Source organism: Acanthopagrus latus, chromosome 4, assembly GCF_904848185.1.
Source record: "Acanthopagrus latus isolate v.2019 chromosome 4, fAcaLat1.1, whole genome shotgun sequence".
Taxonomy (NCBI): Eukaryota; Metazoa; Chordata; class Actinopteri; order Spariformes; family Sparidae; genus Acanthopagrus; species Acanthopagrus latus.
Window position 1 is genome coordinate 23,500,924 of NC_051042.1, and position 10,749 is coordinate 23,511,672.

At 41.0% G+C, this 10,749-nt stretch overlaps 1 protein-coding gene across 3 annotated transcripts; it reads left to right on the plus strand.

Annotated features, from left to right (window-relative positions):
* The first annotated feature begins 32 nt into the window (after positions 1 to 32).
* Positions 33 to 8,590, plus strand: mthfsd (methenyltetrahydrofolate synthetase domain containing). Of its 3 annotated transcripts, XM_037094839.1 has the most exons (9): positions 33 to 197; positions 379 to 482; positions 1,523 to 1,588; positions 1,705 to 1,818; positions 2,139 to 2,252; positions 2,370 to 2,460; positions 4,387 to 4,499; positions 4,896 to 5,021; positions 6,569 to 8,590. In XM_037094839.1, exons 1-9 carry the CDS (start codon positions 170 to 172, stop codon positions 7,307 to 7,309), a joined length of 1,497 nt encoding a protein of 498 aa, XP_036950734.1. In that variant the 5' UTR covers positions 33 to 169; the 3' UTR covers positions 7,310 to 8,590. The 3 variants fall into 3 exon arrangements, with proteins under 3 accessions (XP_036950734.1, XP_036950736.1, XP_036950735.1); XM_037094841.1 differs by lacking the exon at positions 1,523 to 1,588; XM_037094840.1 differs by lacking the exon at positions 1,705 to 1,818 and having other exon boundaries at positions 34 to 197; positions 1,523 to 1,636.
* Positions 8,591 to 10,749: the final 2,159 nt, after the last annotated feature.

Sequence of the window (10,749 nt, forward strand, 5' to 3'; positions counted from 1 at the left end):
GTTTCACGTTTGGTAAAGTTTGACCTCCCTGAGCCTCCGTAGCAATGATAAACACTGACAGGCAGCTGTTCCCTCAGTATTATGTTACAGAGCGCACTTGTAAGGTTTGACATCGTGTAACGTAGAAGAGAATTGTTGAAGAGACTCATTTCTGTTAACATATAATATAATGGAGCCTGTTATATTAATAAAACCTGGTAGGTTGAATGTTCGTGACGCGTTGTTGTTAAAAAAAAAAAAAAAAACGACTGTCGATGCTACTGTGCAGACATGTTTGGCTAATGTTGCTCCAGTGTAGCTTCACTGTGAATTTTTCTCACAGCCCTGTTTTTTTTGGGTATTTTTTCTCTCTCTGTCTCTCTTCTGTTTTCTCTCCAGGAGCGTCGAAGTGGGACATCCGTGAGAAAGTTTGGGACTACATCGAGGATAAGAATCTGGCAAACTTCCCGCGGCCCGTTCACAACAGAATCCCCAATTTCAAGGCAGGTTTTTATTAAAGCACATTCGACTGAAGGCTCAAGACCAACACATGTGGTACTGCAGCTATAGGTGGCTGTGAGCTGAATGAAATGCACTGCTGGTCGTTTAAGTGTTAACTTAAATATGCAGGGGAGACGTCTTTAAGAAGGCTGTGACAAGGACTCTAATCAGCTGTAGGTTTTTTTTATTCTGAGTGGTTTGATTCATTCATGGTGGTCTCCTCACTGTGAACACCTGTTGGCTGTCTGTTGCAGGGAGGCCACGTGTGCACAGAGCAGTAAAGTAGTGAAGGTTTATATTAGATATATGTGTACAAACAGGTATATTTTAATAGGACATGATAGAGAGAGGTAAAGAAAAGTGATAGGTTATGAAATGACATTAAAACTTTAATCGGGGGAAGTATACTACATTTTGAAATCAGCAAAGACAGGAGATCCACTTTCATATTCTGCTTTTCCATTAAGCAAAATGTGATTTGTTCTTTGTAAACAGAGCTCATTTTAAAAATTCAAGCAAGTATGAATTCAAGAAGCGTAAACTTTTTCTATTTTTAGTCAATTATTCTGTCAATCATTCTCCGGCATAATCGATTAGTTGGTTGGTTGGGGGGAAAAAATGTCAGAGAATGGTGGAAAATGTCTCTCAGTGTTTATCAAAGCCAAAGAAGATGTCCTTGAATGTCTTGTTGTGTCCATAACCCAAAGATATTCAGTTCACTGTCACAGAGGATAAAAGAAACCAGAAAATATTCAGAGAACTATGAGTTAATATCTGTAAAAATGTGCTGGAATCGACTAAATGATTATTAAAGTAGTTTGTGACAATTAATTGATTTATTTGTTTTTAAATCTCCATTAGCTGTGTTGTGTTTGGAAGGTTATCAAGTGTTTAAGCGTTAACTGTGTAGGTAAAATCACTGCAACAGTCATGACATCTGGGTATCAGCAGCTCTTGACTGATGTTCTTGAATTCTGAATGATTAATGGTTATCCTGTCCTATGCATATCTGCATCTCTTCCACTGTTTACTAACTGTCCAGGGTGCAAATCAAGCATGCGACAAGCTCGTGGACCTGCAGGAGTTCAAGTCCAGCCAGACAGTCAAAGTAAACCCAGACAGACCCCAGCAGCAGGCACGCTTTGTCACCCTGGAAGTAAGTGGAAAAATACAAGACAAAACCAACTATCATCTGCCCTTTTGTCCTCCTCTTCTCCCACCCAGGGTGCTTTCACAGCCTGTGCCAAAGTGTCTGAGCTGCAGGTGTTCACCCACACAGCGGAGGTGAAGGTGGATCCTGATAAGCCTCTGGAGGGGGCCCGGCTGGCAGTGCTGCAGGTAGCACTGCACCATGGAGAAAAACGAAACGCTGTGCTTCTGGCTGCATTACAGACATTTATTTACTTTGTCTTGTCTGTCTTGTAACCATGTCAGTTTGACCTACACTTTGGGGGTTAAATCAGGAATCTTGTTAGTAATTCAGAAGGATTGAAAAAGCAGCACTTAAAATTGTCATTTCAGGACACATCACAGCTTTGCATCTGCTGAATGTGGATTGTCATAATATTGCTATTTTCATCATTGCTCACTGAATTTATTCCATATGAAAATTTGTTGGCTAATTTTTGCTAATTTCTTTTTTTTTTTTTTTCCCTCAGTCAGGGAAAACTTTATTGGTCCCGACTCCTCGTCTTCGCACCGGTCTCTTCAATAAGATTACTCCTCCACAGGGGGCCAACAAAGAACAGCTACGCATATGCTGCTCCTCTCAGGTTTGAACGAGATGATTTTACACCTTTTCATTAACATTTTCAACAAGAATAAACCCTCAAATACTGAACCTCTTCCTGTCTTCATTTCCTCCTTTCCCTTCTGAACCTCTTCTCCAGGGTGTGAAAGACTTCAGTGTGCCTGTTGGCCTGGATGCGAAGGTGAAGGTGGACCTGGTGGTGGTTGGGTCTGTGGCAGTGTCAGAGAAAGGTAACTGTTAGTTGGCAGCTTCACCATCAACTAACAACCTCACCATAATGATTAAATACTGGGATACCTGAATATAATGCAAATTTGCCCCACTAAATAGACAGTTAATTATCGTAAAGATGCATCTAATCATTTACATATTTATATAGAAAGATTGGAGATTAAATAGGCACTAAGATGTTTTGTCGAGTTAAATTTGAATTTTAATATTTTCAATATATGTAATATACAATATGTAATAATACAAACTCAAAAAACATGTATCTTTTCCATAACTGAATAAACAAGCTGTTCTCAGAAGAAAATAAGATCTCCAGAACACTGTTTGAAGCTAGAATGGTGGCAGGGTCTGCCACGTATAGTATATGATGTGTTATTACATTTAATCTTTATACACGCTTGCATATCAGCACTATTGTAAGGAATACTTACACAAATTATTTCTTTTATGCTCTTTGATAATGAAATATCGCCAAGATGACAGAAAAGTTGCATCAGGCTATAACAGCCCTAAGATAAAACTGTATCATCATATAAAATGACATAAAAGAGGCTGGTCTTCCTAACATTGCCTCGTACTAACAGGTAATTGCTTCAACAATAGTTTATCAATAAAAAAAAAAAAATGTTTATAAGAATGGCTTTCCTAACACCATTAGATGATAACACGGACCAAAATGGAAAAAAATGTTTGAATCTCATTATAAACAAGCTCGCTCACAAAACGTGGCGTTAAAGTCGACTCGTCCAGCTGATCTGATGAGTTTAAGTCTAAAGCTTGTTGGTTACAGCTCATGAAAGTATCGTGGATATCAGTCGAGTTCCGTCACAAGTGTACCTGCCAGGGGACAATTACTTGATTTAAAATGAATAAATAAATAAATGGCATCTCCCCTCATCCATCCTCAAATATCCTGCTACAGTTTCAGACACATGTAGTGCTGTAACAGTAATGTGTTACTTTGCAACACGTTACCCCCAACGCTTGACCTCCCCCTTAAAAAAACAGCAATTAAAGCAACATGTGTGTCCTGTGTTGTTCCTGATTTAGAGAACTTGAAAATGATTTACTTAAGTTTCAGGACTTAGGACTGGTAAGACTCTATGATTCTTGTGTATTGTACGATGTAATGAACACCAGTGTCTCACAAAATGTGACTGTTTGTGATCAGATACTGACTCTCACTAAACCAGTTCTTTGAAGATAAGAAATTAAATCCTGTAAGGGTGGTTGATTACATTACATTATTGTGGAATATGACAAGAGAGCGAGGGGATATGTCATGTAACAAAAGTCGTATTAAATGTTGCGTTGTGATCACTGCATGTGTTCGTGGCACCAGAATACCCTGTCAGGAAGATCTGAAGAATAACAGAGATGAGAATGGGGGCAGATGTGCTTAATCAGATCCATTTTCGCTCTTTGCGGGTTCTGCCGTGTTCCGCCCTCCCTGTAGATTGTCCCGTCACTCACAATGCATTTTGAACCTCATTCTCGAAATGCCTGAGATAAGTGATGCGGCGCTGCGGCGAAACAGACATGTTTACTGTAACGCATGCATTTCTAAATGGCTCTAAGTGTACAGCGCCACATGGTTCTCATAAAGCGTTTGTTGCACAGGGGTTCATCCGTGTTCCCATCAGTCTACATTTTAAAGGTTATTTTTTTATGAATGGAAAACATTACTACAGCTGCCCTCAACATGTGTGTCAGTGTGTAATCATTTAGTGCTGTTTTTAGATAGGAATCCTCTGTTTCAGGAGTATTTTTAAAAACGCTGAATGTGATGCAGATGCTGGCTATTTCTGGGATCTTTCGTACATTCCAAGGGCAGAAAAATGCCACATCAAAGATGAAGTGTAATTCTCTGTATCACATGATGTCTTATTGAGAAAGGTTTTTCTGGCTCCCGTCTTCCCCTGCAGGCTTTCGGATTGGAAAAGGAGAGGGCTTTGCTGACATGGAGTACGGCATGATGGCCTCAATGGGAGCTGTGAATGAGTCTACTGTGGTGGTTTCTATTGTCCATGACTGCCAGGTTAGTTTACACTGTCTGTCATCATCTTATAATCAGAGAATGTGTCATGGAACTTGATTAACAAAGGTGAAATTATTGTTAAATTAAAGCTTTCTGTATTTTCACTTCATTTTATCAAGTAAAAACCTGATGAACGCCACAGCATAAAATGTTACTCGTCAAATTGTGCTTGTTTTCTCCACAGTGGTGGGATAAAATTGAAGTTTTTCAAAACATTTTTTCCAATCCCCAGTTTGCTTTGTAGTCTTTAATATATCCAAAATAAGTCACATGTAAAACGTGATTTAAATACATATTTTACCTCTCAAAATTGTCACAAAAAAGTTTGTATTGATCAAACACATAATTGAAGACATAATGATGTTTCGGTGCTGATTGGCGTCTTTGTGCTTTCAGGTGTTGGACATTCCGGAGGAGTTGATGGACAGTCATGACCTGACTGTGGATTACATCCTCACACCCACCAGAGTCATTAAAACAAACTGCCCGCTGCCAAAACCGCGGGGAATCATCTGGAGTAAGGTACATTAAAGAAGCTGTTTTTAATCCTGTATTCATTACATAGCATGTCTGATGACCACATTTTAGGGATTATACTGCAAAAATATATTTGTATATTAACTCACATGAAGCACATTAACTTAGATGATGTTGTTTGTTTAACACGCGGTACACAAACCTTGTTTTTATTTACCATCTGTTAAGAATGGGTTGCATTTTATTCCCCTGATATTATGCACATTTTCCCCGTGGCATTGAGAATGGTATAAAACTATAGATGTTTTTGAAGGTATTGTATCAAAGTTTCCTGACAACTCTCCTTCACTTCAAATAAGCATTTTTCCAAACATAATGTGATGTTTAAACCTGTTATTTATCCAGTTGTTGAGATGAAAAGCGATTTAAAAAAATAGGATCATCTTTACAGAATCAGAAATTTGTTAATTTCAAGTGCTAGAGTGATAGAAGCCAGTTGTACCGAGATGTTGATGAAGGTTCTCAGTCATCCAGGTCACAGTAGTTCTACAAGTGCTGTATCGCAGGCAACTAGACGTGTTTTCAGTTTCTTGAAGACCTTTCATTTCTCATCCCAGAGGCTCCTTCAGCTCTAACTAACTGGCCTCAAGTTATTTGGCTTCTCTGCTCAGCGACGCTGCCCTCTAGTGGACATTCAACAACCCGACACCTCAGCAGAGGACTCATTCAGTCTACCCCTGAATGCAGTTAATTTATATCTTATAACAAATGTGAGTGTCATTCTTGTTTTCACTCATCTTACTTTTGCTTAATGCTTTTGATCAGTAATTCTAATACAACATAAGTTAGTTTTTTAGTTTTTTTTCTTGATACAGTTCATACAGTGCATATACAGTGTAAACTTCAAAGGCACATAACAACCAGCTGTAGATGCAAAAGACTGAAAAACACTGAAAAGGAAAAAATACAGTAAGCAACAGCTGAATTTTAATACGAGTCTGGATGTTAAACTGCTTCTGATTTACTGACTCTGGCAGAGAAGAGATTCCTGTGTTTCTCCACCTGATAATCTGTCTTTAATAAGACAAGATGGGGACATTATTCTTACTATGTGGAGAATTTTTGTGTAACCTCTGGGTTCCTCAAGACACACTTGTAAGTAAACAGGACCCAGTGACCTCACTGGCAGGAAGGCCATGTCTGATCATCAAAGGCTCCTCTGCCCAGCCAGCCTGGCTCTGCAGGGGCAGGGGAACGACGGGTCAAACAGGCCAGTGTAAAAACAATAGCCCCGTATATCCTTTACAGGACTGCTCAGCATCAAAGGCTGCCAAGACACTTAGAGGTCCAACAAATCAAGAGAACAGACTTTATTTTTAACTGCTGGGGAAGTGAAATGTCCTGCCTCTATAACAAAAAATATTACAGCAGTATGGGCTGTGAGCAGGATGGAATAATACCAATTAATTTGTCAGCTTTCACTTTGTTATTAAATCAACTCATCCTCAGGTATATGGAGCATTGGCTCAGCGCAATGTGACCCCCCCATTTTTTTTCAGTCTTACTGAGCCTGTCCCGTTTTGTGTCTTCAGCTGGACACTGAAAAGCTGGAGAGGATCCCCATCCTGAAGAAGCTGCGTGCTCTGGAGGAGCAGGCTGGAAAGGATGTGACACTGGGGGCAGCGCCTGTTGCAGCACAGCAGAGCGGTTTGGAGATGGGTCAACCCAGAGGGCCAGCCAGACGGAGGCCACAGCAAAACACACGGCAGGATCCTGAGGGAGAATCCAAACAGGAGAAGAGAGTAGAGTCAGAACAGAAGACCAGACAGCGCCCGGCTAGAGTGAGGAAAGAAAGCAGGGGAGATGGTGCGGGAGGTAAAGAGGGAGAGGTCGGCGAGAGAGGAAGGGGAAGAAGAGGAGGAAACATGAAGGAAAAAGGCGCGGAGGAGGGTGGAGGTGAGGTCACGTCACAACGTAAGCTCCCTCTGACTGTGACCACAGTTTACCTGGGGGGTATCCCGGCCGGGCTGCGTGTCAGCGAGCTGAAAACTGCCCTCAGAGAGAGGGAGGCCGGCCCGCTCAGGCTCACCTGGCAGGGAGCTCAACACAGGGCCTTCCTGGACTACAGCGACCCTCAGGCTGCAGCGCAGGCCCTGGAGGCCCTGCAGGGTCTCAGTCTGAATGGTCACAGTCTGCAGGCTGAGCTGGCCAAGAGCCAACGGGGAGGCAGGAGGTCCGGACAGACCAACAGGAGACCGAGACCGGCGACAGCTCCCAAAACCAGAGCGGCACCAGATGCTAAGAGGGACGGCGACAAAGTGACTGAGCAGTAACAGCGGCAGGCAGTACGCTTAATGCCTAAACAAGAGTTTAGTTTGTTTTTTTCCTGCATTTATTGCAAGTTCACCTCCGTTACATGAACCTTAAACATTGAAGGTGACTGCTAAAGCTAATAAGCTGAACACACTACGAATAAAACACACAACGCTAAAGCATTTGACTAGAAAAGTGACTTGTACATATCAATTCACAATACTTAACCACTTATATGTGCCTTTTTATTCACACACTCCTCGTGGTGTGTGTGACCATAGATCCTTCATTTCCTGAAGGTATTTTTTTGAATAGATAGATGAATAGATAGTTAGATGGAGGTTGTTGCTACAAGTGTTGAGTGGATTTCTTTCAGTATTACCTCCCCCGAGAAGGTCGGGTTTTCAGACCTCTTTGTCTTCTTGTATCAGAAACATTTAAGGCCATGAGCCGAAGAAGAACCGGTTAGTGTTTTTTTTTTGTTGCAGATGTAGCGCCACCATGTGGTCATTTAATCAACTCATACAATCCTGATGAGTCCTGAGCCATGAAGTCCAAAAGGAACACTTTTAGCAAGGCCTTGCTTTAACTATAGTGTATCCATACAGGCCAATGTTGTGCCACCATGTTGATTTCTGTTCTTGTTAGGTTTTCGCCCGTTCTTGGCTTTATTGACGCGGCAGTTGAAGAGTGTCAAGAAACGGGAAGAGAGAGAGAGAGAGACAGAGAGGGGACGGTATTTAGCAAAGGGACGCAGGTCGTATTCGAACTCGCCCCAGAGACGAGGGCACAGCCTCTCTATGTGAGGCATACGCACCACCAGCTGAGCTATAAAAGCGCGGCGTGTTGAATTTTCTTCGCACAACATTTCACTTCCATCAAAATCTGGAACCTGTCAGTGACCCTTAAAACATTTGTATTGTTTTTTTCTTTTTGTAATTTATTGCCAAATTTTGAGCCTGTTGTGCAAATTTTATAAGACGTGTGACACAGTGTGACACAGCATGATTCATTTAAACAGTCATAACTTGGTGATGTGATTCGGATTTGACTCGGCTGAGACTTATTTTTCTAAATATCAGCGTGAAAGTCTATCAATGTATTTTGACGATGAAGACGTGGTTCTAGATGAGGTTCATAGACGTCTAAACAACACATTTAGAGACTTGTTTGGCCTCGTTTGAGCTGCGTTTTGACTACTTGCTTTGGTTTTTCTCTGAATATTTTACGACTTTATATATTTAAACAGTCACATGTGTTGTTGTTTTTGTTTATTGATTAAAAAAAAACCCTCCAACGTATTTGTTGTATTCTGTTTGTTTGATGCATATTTTGTCTCTACTAAGGCAGGTGACTTCACTTCACCACTTTTTTTGGGTCCAGTGTTTTTTTGTTTATCATTTTGATAGAATTAGTGGGTGGCTATGGGTTTTATTCCCACCTTTTAGACCGCTGATTTAACAAACGTTTTGAGGGATGTTACGTTGTCATGTCACAGCAATTGAGAAAGTACACTGATTTCAGTTTGATTAACAGAAGTGCAAACTTTTTGTAAAATCCAGGCTGGCTGTCTAATTGCGATTTGGCCCTGCTGCCCCTGATACCATCCTGCCGGTATTTAAACTTAACCAGAAAATCTCAGACCAACTGATTAGATTTTGACAGAACTTTGTGCACCAATGGATCTCACACAAATGCAAAGAAAACAAAGCTTTAAAATCTTTACTGGATTATGCGACCAGTTGCTGTTTTCTTGAAGGCTAACGTTTCCATTTAGGATTAAAGTTCCCCCAGGTCTTGAAGTTTTGAAAATCTGTCTGCAACCGTAGTGGTTGTTTTTCCAAACATGTCAACAAACTGAATACTAGAAAAGTGACCAGCAAAGTAAACCCACATCACGCCCGCCTGTAATGTTCCCACTGCCCCGACGATCACCTGGTCCCTGATCAGTCTGCAGCACCAGATAAGTGTCCTGTTTTCGCTGAACTGTTGATTGTATTTAGACACAAGCAACACGGCGTGTCTGTCCGCACAGAGCAGGCCTCTGACTTTTTATGGAGCTGTCATCCGGGCCTGGCGAGGGGAACAGCTGTGGAGCCCCATCTCTCTCCCCTCGGCCCCACCAGGGATCTGAAGCGTCAGCAGATGTCATCGGTCTGTTAATGTGCCGTTCCTTTGCTGCTGCTGCTGCTGCTGCTGCTGCTGCTGCTGCTGCTGAGCCGTCTTACCCCCGCGCTCCGTGGCATGCTCGTTTTACTGGGGTTCAGTCGGTGGTCATGTTGTGAGATTTCAGAGAGCATTTAAAACGCAGCGTGTTTACAAGCAGAGGTACAACTGTATGTGTGAGCGTACACCTCGACAGCATTACTTACAGAATAGAGTGAGTGAGGCGACGTCTTGGATTACAATTCGGCTGCTTTATCCGACTTCCAGGAGGTGTGCAGGACAGAATTAGGATGGCCATAAAAATAGATCTCTGTCCGCCATGTTTTTTTTTTTTTGTTTTTTTTTTTACATGACTGTTCTTAGATTCAGCACCACAGAGTTCTCTGAGACTGAACGTTAAGCGATTTCATACATTAAGAGGCCGATGAAACTGACAATTTGGACTTTTGCAACTCTTATAATGAGCAAATCATTCAGGAGAACTAGCTCATTTGCCTTTTGTAATGTGACCAGTGGCTGTAGCATTATCATGGCCCAATCAGACATTCACTTATTATTTGTGCAAGTTTCATCGCATCTCATTCCTGTGCCTCTGGATTTTGCAGGTGGACTTTTCTGCAATATTTAAAATGTAAAGTGTTTTCAGGTTAAGCCTAACTTTCACCCATGCAGCATCCCTTCATTTTTTTAAATTTATTTATTTAATTTTTTTTACGTCAAATCAGTTCAACCCTTTATTTTCCTTTTTTAAATAATTTAATTTGAGATATTTATTTTCTTAAACCTCTTTATCTGTGTATATTTGCTAAAAGTATACGCATCTTGGACCCCTAAACTGCACGGCAGGCAAAATGCACTTCATGAAAAAAAATAAAATAAAATAAAAAAATGCACAAACGTAAATGTAGCAGTGCTGCAGGTTTTTCCACCACAGGCGGGTGAGATCTCTGCGCCTGTTTTTTTCTTCCTGACCTTAATTTGAGGCGTACACCCTTGTTTCACACTGCATGGCTGAACTTTTAAAACCATTTATTTGCAATCTACAATCAATTATTAATCTAACAGGTGTGTTAATTTAATGTTACACTACAATAACAGGCAGGAGCCGCTCCTGTCAGACAAAAACAGGCAACCATGAAGTGCATTATGACAAGACACCATTTATTCTAGAGTTTAGACATTATTTGAAAATTGTGCTTTAATTTTTTTGGGCTTCCATATCACCAAATATTCAGTAGGTTAAACCCCACATGAAGTCAGGTTGTCCTCCTTTTTTGATTGATTAATTAATTAA

Coding starts and splice junctions, on each gene's coding strand:
- mthfsd (XM_037094839.1), top strand. CDS start 170: ATGGAGCCTGTTATATTAATAAAACCTG. Junction 1,589..1,704: donor AGTCCAGCCAGACAGTCAAA/GTAAACCCAGAC, acceptor TCTCCCACCCAG/GGTGCTTTCACAGCCTGTGC. Junction 2,461..4,386: donor TGTGGCAGTGTCAGAGAAAG/GTAACTGTTAGT, acceptor CTTCCCCTGCAG/GCTTTCGGATTGGAAAAGGA.